Consider the following 20766-nt stretch of genomic DNA (forward strand, 5'->3'; position numbering starts at 1 on the left):
TCACTTAATGTTAACGACTTTATTATTACTCTTCTTTTCCTCTGCAGAAAGACACTGCAAGAGATGTGCCACCATTTGACCCCTACAGGATATTCTCCGAGTCCCGAAAGAAATACGACCACCTGCTCAGTGCAGTCCGTGCAGTGCCATCCCAGGCTGGCCCTGCCACCACTCGCCCTTCCATGGCTGTTGTATTTAGGTTGGCCTTTACTGACCAAACGTACCCCTACACTGCAGCTGTGCTGGTGCTCCTGCTGCTCATTGTACTGTCCTTGTATCTGCTGTGATGTTGCTGCTTTGGTGTCTCCACTGTAAGTGCAGTGGGGTTCCCACCACGCAGTTTTTCCTCAGTGTTTCTTCGTCGAAGATTTCAGCGTCAGGGGCTTGAAAAAGAAGTTTTAAATAATGCAGTCAGTACATACCTTGGGCAGGCACGTTCTCTTAAACCTTCCAGATCTGCACTAGTAGTTATGGATGCACTGAACTATTTGTGCTGCTTTCTGTTGCAAATGTTGGGATTCTTTTCAGTGTGTTTTTTTTTAAACCGGACCTTTGTTACAGCAACAGTAAAAATATCATAAAGTACAACTGAGTGTGATCTTTAATCACTCTGGCACTAGTGTGTTGTGACTGGTGTGGAGCTGCCTTTATACTGTGTGAGAAAACCTTTCGTTAAACACTGACACATTAAATGCACGGGAATTTAGTTTACTCCGATGTGTAAAGACAGAATTTGTGGCTACTATTTTAAAAAAGAGAACGGAAGGTTAACTTTGATGAAAAATTAACTTTGCTACTGGCATTGCCTTTTCCTGAGCTCCCACACACCCTTTAGTTCACTCCTATTCCTTGGATTTCCTTACCTTATTGCAGTAGGGACATTCGCCAAAGATGACATTAAAGCTCTGCCTGCTGGTAGGAAGGCCTTGTAGCCACTGCAACACAAGGAAGGGGGTTAAAATGCACATTGGTTTCACATCAGATTTAAGAACCACCTATTTATTACCAGGGTTCAGCTGCTGAACATCTGACACAGTGCACTGAAAGTCAGAGGGGGCAGAGCTTATGTAGGAACTGGGGGTGAGAGGGCAAACGGAAGCACGGTGACTGTGGTAACGTCCCTGATGGGATTTTGCTTCATCTGGAATTGAAGTGGGCAATGGTTGTTTTCTAGGCCCTGCCAGTTCCTGAGCAGTTGGTGCCATTAGCTGCTTTACCTCATAGAGACAAGCCTGGTGGAAGGGCTGTCCACAGCGGGGCTCGTCACACACTTGGTCGGGAGCGGCGCCGTCCAGGCGATAGGCATAGCAGATCCCACAGTCCTTGGCAAAGTCCTGCAACACAGCAGGGTTTGTCACAGCAGCTGGAAGGGACCAGGGGGCTGCTAACACAGCAAACAGGCTCATCTCTGTCCTTGCTTTTGCCTTCTCTGTTAGCTAGAACCACTGTTCCTGCCTTCAATATAGAAATGGTTGTGCCTTAATGGCGGAGAGTAACGCTGGCTCCCAGATGCACAGGACTGTACTGGGTTATATTTTATATCTAGTTCAACAAGCTTTTTCATACCTTTGGGCCCATTTTTTTTATCAACCACGATGATTTGTCATTGCATTTCACCATTAGACACAAGCCCTCAGTCAGATCTTAATTTAGAAGTTTCACAAGTGAAAGCCAAGCTCATAATCCAGTGTTAAAGCATTGTCAAAAATTAATTCCCAGTTTTGTTTGAAATGCACCAGTATTTGGATGGCCTCTTGTCCCCTCTAGGCAGCTCTACCTAATTAGAACCAAAGTCATCAACATCCATAACAGAATGTTTGGATTGTCCACATCTCATTAGCTACTCTGGAACTTCCTCTTTCCCTTTTAATAGTGGAGCCTGTTATTAATGGCCTCTGTGCTAGGAAGGCCACAGGGAAGTGTGCACCTCTAATCAAAGGTTAACAAGCTCTGACAACTGTTGCTTGAAGTTCAGAAGTCCTCGTGACAATATATTAATCCAATTACCCCTCTTCTAAGTCCCTTATTTTTCCTGGCTGTTACAAAGTGACCATTTAAATGTCCCTTATTCAGAAATAACAACTGATCATTAAAGAAAAGCAACTCACGCTTTTTTCCAACACCGCACGAGATGGAAACTCAATTTCTAGGAGGTCTTTCAAATTTTGTAACAAACTGATTTCTGGATCCCTGTGGGTGGGAGAGAGGGAGAAAAAGTTCCACACCAGGAATGGCAAACCCCATTTCAGCTCCAAGCCTGTTTTCACTACAGACACTCACCACAAGTGCATGTTGTTGTTGAGCTTAGTCCTCAGAGGGGCCACTGCTGCAAACCAGGGACAGAACAATCACGTCACCCCACTGAACATCCCAGATTTCAGGCAGGGGTTGGATTGACGAAACAAGTGGGGTCTGCTGCCTTACCATGATCTGCTCCGAGGAAATAACACTCTGGAAGCATGTTTGGATGGCGAGGATCTACCTCCACGTTCACAGAGACGTTGTTCCCTGCAATGAGAAAGCAGGGAAGGCCATGGGGAAGCTTTGCAGTCAAATATTAGAAAATGGAAACATTTTTAAAGGCTGTTTAAAATTGGTTAAATCAGCCTGGGTTTCACTATGACAAATAATAAAAAAGTTGGGAGGTATCCAAATGAATTGTACAAAATATCAGTGTATATGAAATATTTGCATTTCAATGGACTGTAATTCAAAATAGCAACTGATTAAAAAAACCTGCCAGGCTTGCATTTCTTTTAGACCAGTCTTAACATTTCTGAATAATCAGACTCAAGCTAGATGACTAAACCCATTGGAAATCGTAGCAGCACTTTAAAGGTAGCAGAGATATAACTTATTAATTCATCATTATCTTTTATAGCCAAAAAGAGAAGCCTAAGGACACTATTAAGCAGTGACAGTCACACCTGGCCTGAGCCAACAACGGTGGGTTTTCAAACAGCAAAGTGCAAAGTGAATCTTTTTAATACACAAAATAAGAGTTGTGTCTTTGGGTTTTTACCTCTCCAATCCACTGTATCCCTTCCAACCTTTTCCTACCTATTGCAATCCTCCTGGCTGTGGCGCTCCGGGTGGGATTCTCCGGCTCGAGCACCCACGTCTTCCCATCGATTTCATCCAGCACATCCCAGAATTCTTTCAGTGACTCCAGTGCTGCCAGGAACTGGTTGTAAATGTCTAGTAAGGAGCTCTAAGAAAAGGAAACAAATTTCCTATGGTTTCCACCTATGGCCAGAGAGAATATTTAAAAACCCAACTGTAGGTCGTTGAAGGAGTGTTCAAATCCATGTGTGTGTCCCAGTGTGTCCTGGGAGCAGAAAACATGGAAGCTCACTGGGTTTTTAACTGGAACAGCACAGGGAAAGCTGTACCCTGAGAACACTTTACTCCTGATAGTTCTAACATGTGCTATACATTCATCACGCCTGGATTTGATAGTGGTTTATACTCCTTTTTTAAAAAGCTGGGAGGAGCTATTAATTTACAGTGTAACTTTAAAAAAACAACTCTAAAATTAAAGTAAAATCATCCTTTATCCTCATTATCATCACTGTATTATTATTAACTTTGACATTCTGATATTTAGTCTCTACTTGAGCTGAGCACCACAACAGTGTTACCCAACAGAACTACAAAGAAATACCCACAGAACCAAAGGAGCTTGTTTATTTTTTTAAAAAATATCACTTACCATCATCATAATTATCTCAAAATCAAGTAGTATAAAAACCCAGGTGCTTAACATCAGATTTCAAACCATGTAAATAAGGCAAGAGGAGGAGAAACGATCTAATAATCAGAGGATTATACTTGGGGGATTTCAATATTTGAGAGTGGATTACATGGAATCAGAAAAATCTTTCATTAGACAGGACAATATACAGGACAATGCAAAAGAAACCCTTTAAATTATAAAAAAGAAGTAACTATTTCTACAAGGAAAGGCCTCTGCAAGGGGAGAAAACACTTGGTGGTCAAGTGAAGCCCTTTGCAGGTGCCCAGAGAGAGCTGGATTTCAGGTATCTTGGGGTCCAAAAGAAAAAGCAAATTAAATGTTCTGCTCTCAGAGAGGTATTTTTCTATAAATAAAACAAAATACAGAGGGAATGGTTTCCTTTAATCTGCAGTGATTATGTTCTTTCTTTCTCACCTGGACAAAGAGAAGCAAATTATCTGAGTGTTCTGAGATGAAGAAATAGGCTTTTTCTCTGTAATAACTTTTTATATTTGGTGATACATGTTTTAGAAAGAAATGGCACAGCTTAGAAATAAAATGCTACATTTTTTCCTGCTGTTATTAAATTATATTAGAGTAGGAAAGCACCTAAGCAGAAAAGTGTGAACACTGCCAATCTCCAAATGTAACGCTTATTATCTTTAAAAGCATTTTGTTACTTTTATAATACCTGAAGTGATATAATAGTGTCAGTCACTTAACCACATCTTAGAGTATGGTATCTTCATCTTAAGTACTATTATTTCCAGTATTTTAATAATTTTCACACAGTCCTGAAATGTGATCTTTTGTGCTCTGATGACACTTAAATTAATAGCATAATTTTCTGGTACTTGCAACAGTTGCTTTCCATTTTGATTTTTTACATTTTTCTATATCACATACAGATAAATCCTCTAATAATCATTTTTATCTTTATCTTCCGGGAATTCAAAGGGTTTCACTAGAAAAAAGAAACATCAAGGGATTGTAACCCACAGATAAGTTTTAAAATCCAATTAATTTTAATACTAATTGTAATTTTTCAATGATGTTCCTTAAAAAGGTAGTTAAATCTTTTTTTTTTTATACACTGTTCATTTGATCTTATTTGCATGCTTCATTGATGTTGCCAGCTGTCTCCTGCTATAGACATAAATGCATCTATAGCTATTTAAATATATCACCTGCTTGTCATGCAAGCCATGAAAACCACAACATTCCTTTTTATTCGATTAACAACTAATTTTTGGTCCTTGCCAAACACTTTTAGAGCAGCCTGACTGTGCTTTTCTCTGGTCTCAGCTACACCAAGATGGTTGTTAATAATGTCAAGCAGCACCAACTCTTTGTTTCGTGGTCCCTTTTGTACAAATGTGTTGGAATTTGTGTGAAATATGTCCAAATTCTCTGGAAAATAAGACAGTGATAAATCAGACTATCGATGCTGCTCACCCTGACCCAAAAAGCACTTACAAAACCAAACTGCTTCCTTCCTAAACGTTGATTTTAATGGTTCCTCAGCCAACTTTGAGCCCAAAGTTACCTCCGTGTTATGACTCCCTGTATCCCTCATCCCTTTCAACCACTGGTAAGGGATGGAGCACTCAGTTTGGCCAGGGAAATATTAAATCAAATATTAGTAAAAAAGTTCTAATTAAGGTAAATACAGCACAATTGATTACGAACTACTTTTCTTAAAAAGCTAAAAATGTGATCTTTTAGCTAAAATTCTTCCTAGAGTGCAATTTGCTTATCCAAAATTAAAACAACTGCAAAAGCCCCCTAATGGAAAAGGTGAAGTAGCCTAAACTGAAGGTGCTGACACCTGCTTGCCCTTCAGGAATTCACAAATAAAATAGAATTTAACAAAGCCAACAGCTGTTGGCTGGGAAAGGGATCGCTTGTATCACCTAAAAAATTTGTGATTCTTCAGATTTGTCAGGAAATTGTTTCCCATGAACAGTAGTTTAAACAATCTCCCCCCTCCTTAACACAAATCAAACCAAGAGACAGCACTGAAATCTTTATAAAGTGTCTTGTCAGCCATCTCCTATTTACAGCTGGTGTCTGTGAAGCTCCTTTGCCAAGAAAAAGCAAAATTATGAAGTGTTTTATTGTGTTTTCATCGAAATAGCCAAAGAATATTCTCGTACATACACTACACCTCCTGAACCTTGTCTCACTGTTTCCTTGCCTGCTGCTGCACGACCTCATTAGTCATTAATTCCCACTCTCCTGACCTTCATGTAGCCACCCAGGTGGGCAGTGGGCAGCACAGAAAGCCCCCCCTGCCGCGAGGGCAGCGGGACAGACACCCTGAGCCTGCAGCACCGCCCGTACGGCGGGGGCTAAAACTGGAGCCAGCACATCCATGTGCTTCTCCAGGAAAAGGAGAGAACAGAAACAAGTAGATGTTCTTGCACTTGTCATTGAGAAGCACTCTGCATTTATTTGGCACTTAGAGCAGGAGCAGCAGCAGCAGCATTGCCCTTGGTGCTGATTTCTTACCACTCTAAAACGTCTCCTCCGAGCCAGAATCCACTGGCTGTTGCTGCTCATGCTGTGAGACACCTGCACTGGCTACTGGGCTTGTCATGACGCACAAAACCCCACCATCTTCAGCTTGACATTGTGCAAGTTATAATTATTCATCCAAATGAATATGTCAGAGCAGCAGCAGCAGACCTCTCATCAGCGCAAAAGAAAAATACATCAAAACATTATCAACCCAGCAGGAAGACAGGGACCATAAGGAAAATTACCCATTTTTAATATGGATGCCATAAAGCCATGTCTATTATTATACAGAAGGGGGGGAAAAAAAAAAAAAAGAAAAGAAAAAAAAAAACCAACCACCCAACAACCCCTCAAGTTTAAAGTCCGTGAGCCTGAAATAGGCAGCAGCACACGCAGGGGGTGGAAAGAAAAATCAATTACCTGAAATCTATTTATATTTTCTCTCATGGGAGTTTATAATCTAATGGTGCAATTGTCCCTTTTTAGTTAAGCCTTGTCAGTTTGTACATTAAAGAAGACCAATAAAGAGTAAAATGTAAGACCTATGGGTGCCAAAACATCCCGTTATTTTATGAGAGAACAGGTATCGCGTGTTCTTTTTCCCTTTGAGGAACCCAAATTTCCAGCCACTTGAGCACCAGCTGAATTCTGCTGCCAGGGGTGTTTCAGCATTATCTAAGCTTAACCCATATTTTAGCACGGTGTGAAGGCTGCTCACTGCAATGATTTCCACACATTTGGAAAATAAACACAATTTCCACAATTACCACAGCCATTTGTTGGGTTCATGTCACCCACGCAGACAAGGTCAACGTTCCAAACCTCCTGTACAGCTCAAGCCCTTCTGGCAGCACAGAACACGGGCTGCTGGGATTTGGTGCAGGATTAGAGCAGCTCTCTGCAGCTGGAATGACTGTCTCGTGATTTCAAAACAGGCTCTTCAGTTACACACAAACATCTATTGTTCATGTTTTCAAACAGCCCCCAGGTAATTCTAACTGTAAAAAAGAGTTTAAGCATCGGAATGTTGTATTTTTAACACTGGATTTTCCTTGGTTGCAGTGCCAATATTAATATATCCGGCCCCGTTTTTAACTTGTCAAAGGCTGCTCCGTGTCATGTTCTTATAGAACATTTTATTAAATTACAAGTCCTGCCAGTAGCTTTAAAATTACTAACAGTAAACATGGAGAAGCAGTGACTGTCAGGGATATTTGAAGTGTTGTTAATTTGAGGCAACATAAACTGCAAGGCTGTAAAATTAATAAAACACTGTTAAAACTATGTATAAAGTTTGAGGTTAGAAACGGCACTTGAAATCCTGCCCATAGTTTATGGACTCCAGTAGAATTTAAGGGAAAACCAACATCTACTTAAACTGTCCCAAACCACCCCAGAGAACCAAAACCTAAATTTGCACATGAAACTAAATATATTTTCATTTGCAATGCCTGATTCTTGCAGTTATTTGCTCAAGCTCCCAATATTAGAGGGGGACACACAGAGCCTTGAGCTTTGCAGTCAAAATTATATGCCCAGCTTAAACCCCTCCTGCTGCAACCTTCCAGCCAGGAAATTTAGTACCAAGAGAGGCTTTATTGCTGGGGAGAAACCCTTGTGAGAGCTGGAATTAGCAGATGCAATCATTTATGTAAAATCTATTTTCCCGAATTAAGTGAAATTAAACATCAACTATTTTCTAGAGATAATTCAAATTAACTTACATCTAAGTGGTCACATAAAATTCATTTAATAAAGTACACATGATTTATTCAGGAAAAAAGGCACATGAAATAATGTGAGAGACTAAAAAAAGACAATGGCTCGTGATTCTTTATAGTAACAATATCAGTCAAAATAAGAAATCAGAATTCCACTGAATACTTCCCTGCTTTGATTATAACTGGATTATAAGTTTTATTATGTTATGAGAACTCTACAGGATAACCAAGTGGGGGACTGCCCTTTTTTTAATGTCTGTCAACTTCAGAGGGTGCTTCTTTCCTAGAAGACAATCATTTTTCATGCATTTCACTTCATTTTCCCTTTCCCAATGTAATTCCTAAAGGAATTTCAGCCACATGAACAGCTTAAAAAACCCCAGCCAGTGTGAGTGCAAAGATACAACATGCAAAGTAGATCTCCATGGCAAGGAAGAGCTTTCAGATGCTATGATCAGGAATGCAGAGTTCAGTGTTCTTACACTTTCCTGGGCAATGCACAGAAATAAAATGCCCACGGGGAGAAAAGCTGGAGTTAAAAAATAAAGCCCAACCCCTCGTCACCACCTCCCCACTGCACGTGTCAGTAAAGAAAAGCTGCCCAGCCCAGCAGGTACCTGTGGCATCCAGGAAATGGCAAAGTGAACAGGAAAATCCACGAGGCAATCTGGTGGTTCTGTGGGATACTGAGGGAGGGAAAGAAAATACAGGTTTTTCGTTTCTTTTTTTTTTTCCTCAGTGATTTAAAGTCAGACCGATACTCAGCTGCCCAATTTGATAACAAAATACAAGCACTTCGAGCATCTTGAGGACCTGGTTTTGAGAGGAAACAGTATGTGAAGCATTTTCAGAAATAATTAGGAATGTTAATTATCATTTAAAGAAGAACTCTACATGTAAATGCTTTTAGTAGTAAAGGCAAGAGAGTCCCAGGTTTTTGTGTTCAGTGGTCACAAGGACATATTCAAAAAAACCTTAAGGCAAAAAACATCAATTTTTTTTTTTAATTTCTCCTCAATTACCTGTACTGGGATAGGAAAATATAGAAACCCAAAAAACCCTTTCATGAATCAACAACTAATTTCCATTTAAACAAAACTATTTGCTCTGATTGGCAAAATTTTATTTTTAGAAACTGAAAGTAATCTGAGTAAGCACGAAACTATTTAAAAAGAGATAAGTCAACACACACCTGAAATTAAAACAAGCCCTCAGTCCAAATTAAAATATATCTGAGAAAAAAAAAAAAGCTGTATTAAAAAATCCTTAAGTTATAAAAGGTTTGATAACTCCAATCAGAGCATATCAATGATATCTTAGGTTATTAGTTACAACCAAATATGTATGTCAGAAATCATGCTATTATTCTTTAGAAAAATTTAAGCTATTAATAAACAAAAAACTTATACTGGATTTCTAAGCATGCAACTAACTTCATCTGGAGAAAGCATTTTCAGAACCCTTGCCAAATCATTCAGATAATTACCACAGTGTCTTAATTACTACATGACATGCAAATCCTTGCAGTGGCCTGTTTGAATCCTTGGGGTCTGAAATGCTCCCAACACTGACCTTAATCAAAGAAAGAGAATAACAAAAATACCCATCCTTTCATTAAAGCAGGTTATCAAAAGAAATTCCTTAAAATAAATACTTCAGCTGAGCCTTTTCAAACGTATTAGATACGTGCATGAAGGAAAAATCAAACCTCCAGGTCACCAAACCCACATTTCACATACAAATTTTGTCTGGTGAGTTTAAATGCCAGACGTGGTTTAAAAAGGACAAGGGATCGATCCCTCATCACAACAAACACTTGGAAACAAAACAAAAACAAGGAAAGAGAAAAGAGATGGATGGTTACTTGTTTAAACACACAAGTCAGATAACCTGGTCCTTTTATTACATATATCCTTAGCTGTTAGATGATCCTTTCTTCTGCTGTGAGGAGGAGCCAGATATTTTACAGCAATAAAGAAAACACCAGTTTTTACAAGGACATAAAATGGGAATCTCCATTCTCCCTGAGGACAAGTTAAGGCTGAACAGAACCAACCTCAGTGTCCCAGTGTTTGACCATGGCTTGGTAAAAAGGAGCATTGCACTGTATTTTTTTTTTCTGCACTTTTTTACTTCCAAATAGTTAAAACACTTTACTCCTGTTGTCCCAAGAGCAGGTAAACCTTAGAGGTAACAGGCTGCACCTAATTCCTAGTGTCACATTCAGTGTGGGAGAGCAGCTCCCCTATAAACAACACAGGCTGGTGACTCTTGTTGAACACTAAATAGCCCATAATTGTACTTTCTGATGGATTTTTTTCCATCAGTGTATTTAATAATGGACTGACTAGCAAATGAATTATGCATTCATTACTCTGTGCATGTAGGATAATTTTACTCTTTTTAAAAATCCACTTGAGCAACCCTCGATTCCCAAACAGTTCTTTTTCCATAGGCTCCTTTTCCCCCTCTAAGGGATTAGCTCATCTTATGTAAGAGTAAAAAACTCACTGTATTTAAAGAAATATGGGATGCTTGAGAAAGTGAAACCTAATCCTACAATGGGCACTCCAGAGGATGTATCAAACCAGAGGACAGTCCCAAACAACAACATTCAGACACTTTTGGATCCACTTTTTCCCCTGGACTGATTTTCTGAAGACAGACAACAGCACTTGCCATGCAATTGTCACCACACAGCCTGGACAGTCACAGCCTCAGCTGAGAGATTTATGCCTTGAAGTGAGACATTCTAGGAAGAAACGTTGCAATTCGAGTTCAGTGCTAAGTACCAGGAAGAATTAAGATCTTTCTGTCTCTGCACACACCGTGGATTTGATTTGCAAGTGCTGTCAAAATTAGGCAATTATTTAGACTAAAAAGAAATCATAAATCTTTACACCTACAGCTTTAAAAGTAGGACTTGTTAATGAACAACTCAACATCCTCTAATTCATGTGCTGTACACAGTCTCTGGGTGGTTTGATAATGAAGGAAAGTCTCCCAGGTGGTTTTGTCTGTAATCCAGCAAAATGATTGCAATATCATAAAGTGTTTTTCATGGGATGCACAGTTGCATCTTGCAGACAACCATAATGCAACATTAATTTTAAATATAGTTAAAGTCTGAAAACTCTCTATAAAAAAATTTTTCAACTATTACTTTGCAGAACAGACATTAACAAACAAATCAACTCTCTAAAACAGTTGAGAATTAAGAAAATTTCAAGGAAGCCTGAAGGTGCTTCTCCCACATAAATTTACCTTTGCATTTAACTTGAGAGTGATGAGATGCTGTCGACCACAAGAGTCTTCAGCTTTTAACCTGACTGTGGTAAGCCCAGTGTCCACGTATGCAACTCTGGAAGAGAAAGGAAACTCTTGGAGCCTGGGCAGAAGAGCAGTTTGAGGTGTGCAGTGATTAGTGTGTTACAAATATTAATCAGAGAAGTCCTCCACGCCAGGCAGTTGTGCTGCTGCAGATTTACTGCTGTTAATGCACCGGGCTGGTGCTTAATGCAGCCATATATCTGGGGGTTATTTACAGGCAGTGTCAGGCTCACGCTGTGGTCAGTGAGCACCACGTTGCAGTTTTCCATCACTGGAACCTTTGACACACACAGCATGTTCCTGTCAGCCTCTACTTATGTACACATTAAACTTCCTGTCAACTCTTTGATCCATTTCTGCACTTTCTTACTCCAGGAGACTTTTATGCTCTTGATTTGCTTTGCTCCTCCACGGAGTTCTCTTTTATTATCAATACTGTTACTGGGGGAAATTCAGTGGGCATCGGTTCATATTCTGAAATTGATTTTCGGCAGGAAATAGAGCCCAAACAGGTACAAAATTAGTTATTTATGGTGATTTGCCTTCGTTTCATGACAGCTTTACACTGTGTTCAGGTACCCTAGCAAGCAGCAAGCAGATACTAAATGTAAATAAGTTTTAAAACTTCTGCCAGAATCACTGAGTCTTTGCTTAGGATGGTGCTGATTTGTGCTTCCCACCACGATGAAGATGGATACAACTGTAAAATACATTGTTCTCTAGAAATGGATTCTGCTGAGTAGCTTCAGCAACTGCCAGAAAGGTTCAAACTTCTCCATATACTTACCAGTAAACTGGACACGTGGGTATTTTGGCATTTTTACTATGTCATTCTTGTGTAAAGATAAAAAGCAGTGCAAGATAATTGCCCAACTTATCACCCAGACTGATGGCAAGGCCTATCAGAGTTCAAAGAGAGCATTTCTTGCTGGCCTAAGTAACATTTATTTTTTTAAACCATTGCCTATTATAGACCAGTCACACAATTCTCTCCAGTGAAACTGGAAAGGAGTTGTAGAAGCTTGTATAAAAAAAGGAGATGTACACCAAAGGGTGGGGCACAGCCCTAGAAGGAAGTGAAAAGAAAATTCCTCAATGTGAGGGAACTGAAAAATCCAGATGGAAAAAGCAATAGTAGTAGTAAGAGGGGAAGGAGAGAGATTATTTCATGTTTAATCCTGATTAATGCAATATTAGAGTCCTGGAGACTTCTGTATTTGTGTTGAAAGAAAGACAAATCTCGACAGAAGTGTGACTCAGCTGTAGTCAAACTTGATTTTGGAGCATTCTTCCTCTAACTGGGAAAAAAAAAAAATCATTACTCCCACTTTGCTCCAAATTGAATCACAGAGGTTTAGAAAGACAAGAAACTACCTGTCTCCCACCCTTGCATCTGCTGTTGCCTGGGGTGGGGAATTCCTAAAGCAGCAGTTGGATACTGAGGTGGAACACACAGCAGTGCCCAGAGCAAAGCCCAGCTGGTGCCTGCAGCACTGGGAGGCTCCACCCCAAAGGAGAACAGAAAAATTAAGGGGACACTGTCAAAGTGTTTGGGGTTTTAAGTTCTCTCTTCTGCCATTCATCTTGTTTGGCCCACTCCATTCTTTATTTATAGGAAAAGTATGGGTTATTTTAGTTTAAAATCAAACATTTTGTAGTTTCTTATTCTGCATCATGTGGGAGGGAACCAGATTAAAAATTGGGTTTATTTCTTAGCCAGCAATGGATATACATATCCTAATATTTCTGAAATCCTTAAGTGTTCAGTACCTTCATAATTAGTTTAGCAACCTGACAACCTCTAGAATAAATATATGTACTAGTGAGCACACGTATATATTTTAAAATATATTAAAATACAGTGAGAATATGTTCACTCATATTTGTAAAGAATCTTCAAATTCAGTTTTATTGACAGCAGACAAACTTCAAAAAAACAAAAGCAAGCATTTGGAGAAGGTGCTCAGAGCACTAATAATGGCTGCCTGGTTAATTATTTATAGAGGGATGCATCAAAGTTCTGTTCATTTTCCAATTTTTAACTTATTTATAGGTTTAAAATTCCAGTTCTGTAGGACTGGAGGAAGTTGGACAATGCTGTAAAAGTCCTATAAACTTCTTCCCGTGCTTGTATAAACACATAAGGAGCTGTTTACACAGGTGATATTTCAGTTATACAAACTTTTGTTCCTCTGTAGGATCCATCATTTCATCATTTGACAGCAGTGAAATTCGAGTTGAGGATGGCACAACTACATATGAACAGTGGAAATCACTGAAAGAAACTTCAGCTGATTTAACAAGGATGTTTTAACTCTATAAATGAAAGTGGGCCTTCAAAGCAAATTCCTACTTCATGTTAATCCCATGTTATTTGTGATTAATACATTTATCATGTTATTTATATGCAAATCAGGTGGGAAAACTCCAAACTGTTCTCACACCTAAAGCTTCTTGATTTCATTTAGCAAAATATACACCTGTTACAGGAACATTACCACACAGGACTAAGGGGAAAGCAGATTTGCCTCATGGAAAAGCACAAATACAGGCTTTTATTTAACTTTTATTTTACTGAAACAATAAAGTAGCTTCTCGTTCAAAGCTCTGCAACATCTTCACATTCCTAGAGAAGGTTTGAGGGGAAAAACCTTGTTTTCCTCTGTAGGAGGGTGAATTAAATTTGCTCTATGAGCTCACCTGAGAGTATATGTTACTGCAATGTTCTTATGAAGTTCTGGATTTACAGCTTTCCAAATTCTCCCCTCCACTCACATATTTTTTTTTTGGTAGATTTACCTTTCTGTGGGTTAAATATATCACATTTTTGCCTAAGGAGATCCTTTTGCTATGCAGAGCAAAATAGAACTGTTCTTTAAAAATAACTGTTCTAGTTCTAAAAAATGCATGAACTGATTTTATGAAAGCACAAAGGTACACGATGATCAACCACTGCCTGTGGGGAGAGTCAAAAAAAAAGCCTTACAAGGAAAGGAAAAGAAGGGAAAAAAAGAGAACTACAAACACTAACAGTAAATATATTTACTATATCAATAGTTTATAGGTCAAGAAGAATTGATTTCTTAGTAGTAGCATCTCACCTTTCAGCTCAGTTATTTGAGACAGAAAATACACCCTCAGTTGATACAGGTTTGTTGTGTTTGTTTTTAATTAAAAACAAATCAACGGGGTTTTTAAAGCAAAATCAGATTCCGAACGGGGTAAATTAACAGAACAAGTACATTTGATATGTTCAACTCACCAAAAAGGAATGGATGTGTGAAGGAATAATGGATTGTGAAGAAACAAAATAAACATACTTGTTCCAGCCCAGTATTTCCAGATCTCTGACAAGACAGGAGTAGTATTCTGGTGGCCGTGGTATGTGCAGGTCTTGTGTGTTCTTTAAAGCAATTTCCTGTTTAAAAGAACATTAAAAACATCATTAAGAGAGATTTCAATATTTTTGCATCTATTTAGCCATGTGATTTTTGCAATTCAATCAAAAATATTAAGCTTATGTAAAATTAACTGTACACTGCATTTGTTTTGTTACAGCCTCCAGCTAAAGCAGACAAAGAGGCTGTTTGGGAAATTACTTCAGATACTGGTAATGAAAACATCTGCAATTTAAAAAAAAACCCCACAGATGTTGACAGCACAGTCTTCAGATGCAAATATCAAATGTGCCTCTTTTTCAGCTAATAAATTTCAAGTCAAGCATCTCAACTGAATGAACATTTCAAAAGAAGGTTCTATTAAGCCCACAGCTGCCTCCTGGGCTCCACAGCCACAAAAGAAGATACATCTATGAAATCCCCCATCATATATATATATATATAAACTTTATACAGCAATCAAAAAACAAAATCCATTTCTCAGTTTTAATGCCACAGAATCCCAAAGAATAAGTTTTGGTGCAGACAGTCATCCAGCATGTTGCAATGCCTCAAGAAGTTTTTATCAAAAAGGTAATTCCACGTTATAAAATCAAATCATGTTTCACATTGGCATTGTGAGACTTGTTCTTTGAAAGTGTTCTTAAGTTAAAATTATGCTTACAGGAGAAGTAAACTGATGAAATTTAGAATAAAATCATTAAATTAAAATAAACTGAATTTAAATAAAAATATAACTTATAATAAAACAAGTTCAACCATCATTGCTGTCCAGTTCTCCTACACTATGTTTTTACTCTCTGCACTATCTGAGGATCATCATTTTGACTGAATTATACTTTCACTGCATCCTCATTTTCTGAGTGCTTGTGTATCCAGGCAAATGGATCAGAACAACTATTGTGAAATATTCCAAAATAAACATCCTCACTCAGTCCTATTCCAAGCACAGCAGAGCAGCAGCACCAGGAGGGAGTTGTGTTGCCATTTTGAAGAATACTTCTTGTGCTTTATTCCTAAAGTTAAGCTGGTTGGATGAAGAATTGCTCACCAAGAATGTTTTACTACCAGACAAGAATTGTCTGTGTAATGTTGTTAACCAAAGATTTTGCTGCTCTTCAACCCCAGACTTGAAAATCTTTTAAAAGAATCAAATGCAGCCCCTGAACTATAAAAAAAGCTCTGTGCATTTACTGGTCGAGTTGTCACAGGTGAAAGCACCTTCAGCAATCCACTGACTGCATAAGGCTTTGTATGACTGCAACCTTCACCATCTGGACAATCCCAGGAATTCCAAGAAAATCACTGTAAAGAGGATGGCTCTATACTGAGACTCCTTGCTGGGATTTCCATTTTTCCATAAAAATTTCCCAAGAACACAGTCACTTAAATGATATTTATACAAATATTACATGACCAGCACACATACAAAATCATCTCTTCTTAAAAAAAAATCTATCCATAGCCATAAATCTATCAAACAGTAACCTGTAAACCAATGAGAGTGAGACCCAAAGCTCTCAGAACATCCCATCTCCCACAAATATATTTTGTCACCTACCAAAACAGTTCTCAGCTCCACCATAAGACTGACAAGATCTGGGCAGCTGTGGAGCCTCTGCAGGAAACACAGCATTAGTTCATTTTCTTCAACTCATAACTCGTAGCAGTTCAGTCCAACTTTGTAGTATTGTCAAATCAACCAAGATAAAAAACCCCAACTGTATGTCACAAGTTTAAATATTTCAGTTACAGAGCAGATCTCCCAGAGCATGGGAAACTACCAAAAAAACTTTACTTGGCTGTATACAGGGTGAACTAGGCCTATCAATAATTAACATGAATTCTCTTCTTTGCATTATGAACAACTTGTAAAAAAATAAAGATATAAAAAAGACAAACTCTGTTTCTAATTGAGAGGTTAAAGGAAAAATTCCAGTAAAATGTCAGCAGTCATTTATTAATAATTGTTCTAGCTCAATCTTGAAAAACAGGATAAAGCTTGAATAAAAATAAATATTTACTAAATTCTCAGGCACTTGAAAATAAATCTTGGTTACACAATGAAAGGAGGGTTCTTTAATGCTTTTAGAATAGTTGTATGAGCATAACCTCTTCAGAAATACTATAAATATACATTTAAGGATGTATTTGAAAGAAACGGTTTTAAACTTGTATACCTGCTTTAAAATATGCTGATATCGATGCAGGATCTTCTTCAGACTCCAGCTGCACTCTATCCTGGACAAACAGTAATTTAGATAAATCTTAAATTCACAGTACAGGATTTTTAAAAGAGAGCAGAAAACCTGCTGCACACAAACAGCACAACAGTTTTCCTCAAAAAAAACCCACAGGAAGTAAACAATACTTCAAAACTGCTTTGAGTTTCTTGTTCAAAGTTACTTAAAACTTCCAAATGTCACTGGCCCAAAGCCCATTAAAAATTAAGCATTTACCTGCAAAAGCTGGAGACAGCAACATAATTCTTGCAAGCTACTGTGCCTTCATAAAATACACTTATATTTAAAAGTGATAACCTGGAAATGTCAAAGTTACCTATAATGCAGCTTTAATTACCCAACCTCGAGTGTAATAAAGCCATGGAACACCCCATCTGCTCACAGTTCAGAGGGGCTGGCCCGGGCACAAGTGTGGAATTACAAAGTTAAAGGCTAATCCATGGATGTGGATGAGCCCCTTCCACCCCCCTTCCCTTCCACCCCCCTTCCCACACTCTGCTGTGATAAACACAGTAATAAGAGCAGAGCTTTGAGAGAAAAGTTGGGGAGTGCAAATTAACACACAACCAGGAAAGAGAAAATAAGCACAATTTTGCACTGGATTTTCTGTTTCCCAAACTGGGACATATAAATAATCTAAGTAACTTTTTTTCCCCCCGAATACGTTGCTTCATATGTAAATACAACCAATTAATTGCAACCAGTTTCAAAGTTAATTAACAACAAAATATATTGATGTATGCAATGTTTATTGTCAGCATTTACTAAGACTGATGCCGTGCAGTTTTGTTGCAAAGTCAAGTTGAAACCAGTAAGAATTAATTAATAACACTGATACTGGAGGAAAGAAGGATTCGTGTGCATGTCCATCGTTGATTTTATCAAAATAAACTTTGTTATATCACACTTACAAATTGCTTTTGTAAAACTCTCTCACCTTGCATTTTTCAGCTGCAAATCCTCTGGTAACAATACCCTGATGTGGAAATCTCTACCCTTGAAAAGAAACAGTCAATAGGAAGGTCAGCAAAGAAAAATATTAGAGGCTTCTGGGAAGTGTTCCCCATCAGAACAACTACTAAGAAACTTTGTCTTATCTGATTTTCAGGAACATTATTCAGAATTTCTTTATTTAGGGATAAAAAGAAGCATGAATGACAGGTAGAAGCAATGCAGGCTTTAATTCTGAAGTTGAAACACTCTTGATGTTTAATTCACAATATTCAGTAAAAACTCTTCAGGACATCACATCTCATAAAGCAAAAATAACACCTTTCAGAAGAAAAATAAACATTATCTAAATCTGGACAAAACCAAAAACCATAATTTAATCCAAGTCATGCTGCAGTACATGAAAGTCTGTCTTCAACTCAACTAAAAGACAAAACAGACTCATGTCATAAAAGTACTCTACACTAAAAAGAAACTTGGGCACTGATCCACAGCACATTCCAGCGAGGTTTTAGAAGCTGTAAACAAAAACAATCCCAAGCACACGAATGAAATTTTTTTTCCTCTTAGTTCAATCCATAGGGGGCAGCTCCCAAATGCCACCCACTTGTGCTTTCAGTCCCTCTTGAGATCTTCCTTCTGCTTTCTTATGGGATGATCAAACCAAAACTGGCATCAAGAAGGTTTGTGAGCAGGTTCAGCTCCTCCCTGAAGCAAAGAGGGCAGATAACTCATGCCAAAACTTTAATTCCAGATGCTGTTGCAGCTCAGCACACTTTGAAGGATGGAGTGCTGGGTCCCCAGCACAAGAAAGGTTTGGACATACTGGAGGAAGTTCAGTGGGGAGATATGAAGGTGATTTAGAGCTCAAAGCACCTCTGACACCAGCAGAGCCAGAGGGAGCTGGGACTGGGTAGCCTGGAGAAAAGAAGGATCAGGGAAGGATCCTGTCAGTGAGTACAAATACCTAGTGGAGGAGCAATAAAAAAGGTGTAGCCAGATCTGAGTGACACACACTGACAGGATGAGAGGCGAGGGATATGAGCTGAAATACAGGAGATTTCACCCAAATGCAATGGAAAAACCTCAGTAACAATGAGAGGAGTCAAAGACTAGAACAGGCCATCCAAGAGGTTGCAGAGTCTCTGTGCTTGGAGATCTTCACAACCTGATTGCAAACAGTCTTGAGCTCCAGGTGATCCCGGCAGAGGAACTCCAGAGGTTCCTTTCAACCTCAGTGTTTCTGTGATGCTCATGAGGAAAAAAGCAAGGTCCCTGTTTCAGGGCTGAATAGAGCCCACTCACCAACAACACCAGTTGCTTCCAAAGGTGATGTTTAGTGTAAGCCTAATTTAAGTACATAACCTCAGACATCACAGCCTTAGCACTCATTAAAAATCACCTCTGAGAACGGACACTCACACCTGTATCTTAACCTTCCCCTTAATTCCAGGATGAATTGTAACACACAGAGCCCTTCCAAAGCCGCAGCTGTTAAAGTATTGCAAACACAAGCACACCTTTGCACATGTCTAGTGAAATTTGAATAAAAAAGTCACCCAAACCCCTTTGGATTTTGACCACAAAACTACAATTCTGACCACGCGAGTGTGACACAGCCCACACCTTTCGACTTTTACTTATTTTTAGAGGAAGAGGAAGCCACACTACTTCTAAATTAAAACACGCCTGTTCAGAGCTGTGTCTGTGTGATATTTCAGTGCTCCAGGGCCGCCGGGTCACCGCACAGTGCCTGTGATGGCAGAGCTGTGCTGAGAGCAGCCCTCTGCTCCTGCCTCAGGAGCTGTTCTGCTCCCTGCACCGCGTTTACCACATCCTGAGGGACGATGCCGCCGCTTCAGCTGAAGCCTCACAAGTTAAGTGAAAGCAAAACACCCCCCGTCAGACATTTGCGTCAACTTTTACCACAGGCCGCGGGCGCGGGCACATTCAACGTGCCCCAAAAACATCTTTTGGCAGCGCAACAAACCCAGCCCGGGAGGTACCAGGGAGCCATTTTCCGGGCAAAAGTGGGAATCTAGCTAAGTAAAAATACTGTAATATCAGGGACGGCGGCAGGGTCCCTCACGGCAGGGAAACGGCATTTCCAGACCCACATTCCCGGCGGCTCCGCCGAGAAGCCGCCAGCCCTGGCACGGCGGGAAAGCGCTGCTCCCTCAGACGCGGCAGGGCGGGAAGCGCCTCCCCCACCCCGCCTCACACCTGGGCCGCGGTACCTGGGCGGTGACGAAGCCCTCGTAGGCGGTTCCCCGGCGGTTCTGAGGCAGCAGCAGCGGGAATTGCCGGAGCAGCGCCCGCGATCCCGCCATGTTCCCGCCCGGCGCCGCCGCCGCCGCCGCCGCCGTTCGAATGCGAGGCCCCGCCCGCGGCGGCGGGCGGCGCACGCGCCTGAGGGGACGGGAGGGCGGGGTGGGCCCGTGAGGGGAGGAGCCGGAACCTGAGGGGGAGCGAAGAGTGAAAGGAGCGCACCTGAGGGGAGGAGCGCACCTGAGGGGAGGAGCGCACCTAAAAGGACGGCACCTGAGGGGAGGAGCGCACCTGAGGGGAGGAGCGCCTAAAAGGACGGCACCTGAGGGGAGGAGCGCACCTGAGGGGAGGAGCGCACCTGAGGGGGGATGAGGGGAGACGCGCGGAGGCGCGCGTGCCGCTGAGGGGAGGAGAGTGCACCTGAGGGCGGGGTGGGGGAAGAGCGCGTGCCGCACAGGGGAGGCGCGCGCGCCGCGCTGAGGGGCCTGCGCGTGCCGCTGAGGGGCAGAGCGCGTGCCGAGGGCGGGAAACCGTGAGGGAGAGACCGCCACACACACACACACCCCACACACACACCCCACACACACACCCCACACACA

The 20766-nt window shown here is 40.4% G+C and overlaps 2 protein-coding genes across 6 annotated transcripts in view; one reads left to right on the forward strand and one right to left on the reverse strand.

The window, feature by feature from the left end:
* The window catches only part of VRK2 (VRK serine/threonine kinase 2), a 35615-nt gene extending 35027 nt beyond the window's left edge, over window positions 1–588 (forward strand). For 2 of the 3 annotated variants that reach the window (XM_027653788.1, XM_027653789.1), the window contains exon 15: window positions 48–161. Coding sequence is in view for 1 of the 3 variants with exons in the window: in XM_027653787.1 (XP_027509588.1) it covers window positions 48–287 (240 nt within the window). In the remaining 2 variants the exon portion in view is untranslated. Of the gene's footprint in view, window positions 1–47 lie in introns of all 3 variants that reach the window. The other variant, XM_027653787.1, reaches the window with a different exon arrangement.
* On the reverse strand, window positions 253–20278 carry FANCL (FA complementation group L). 3 transcript variants are annotated; one of them, XM_027653790.1, is made up of 14 exons: window positions 20137–20278; window positions 17886–17944; window positions 16886–16946; window positions 16267–16323; window positions 14628–14725; window positions 11242–11338; window positions 8595–8663; window positions 3061–3211; window positions 2425–2508; window positions 2281–2326; window positions 2109–2190; window positions 1218–1334; window positions 864–935; window positions 253–383 (listed from the first exon to the last, which is right to left on the reverse strand). In XM_027653790.1, exons 1-14 carry the CDS (start codon window positions 20227–20229, stop codon window positions 348–350), a joined length of 1122 nt encoding a protein of 373 aa, XP_027509591.1. In that variant the 5' UTR covers window positions 20230–20278; the 3' UTR covers window positions 253–347. The 3 variants fall into 3 exon arrangements, with proteins under 3 accessions (XP_027509591.1, XP_027509593.1, XP_027509592.1); XM_027653792.1 differs by having other exon boundaries at window positions 16267–16385; window positions 20123–20201; XM_027653791.1 differs by lacking the exon at window positions 8595–8663 and having other exon boundaries at window positions 272–383.
* Window positions 20279–20766: the final 488 nt, after the last annotated feature.

The sequence above is a fragment of the Corapipo altera genome, unplaced genomic scaffold (genome assembly GCF_003945725.1).
Source record: "Corapipo altera isolate COAL_440 unplaced genomic scaffold, ASM394572v1 70, whole genome shotgun sequence".
NCBI classification, from domain to species: Eukaryota; Metazoa; Chordata; class Aves; order Passeriformes; family Pipridae; genus Corapipo; species Corapipo altera.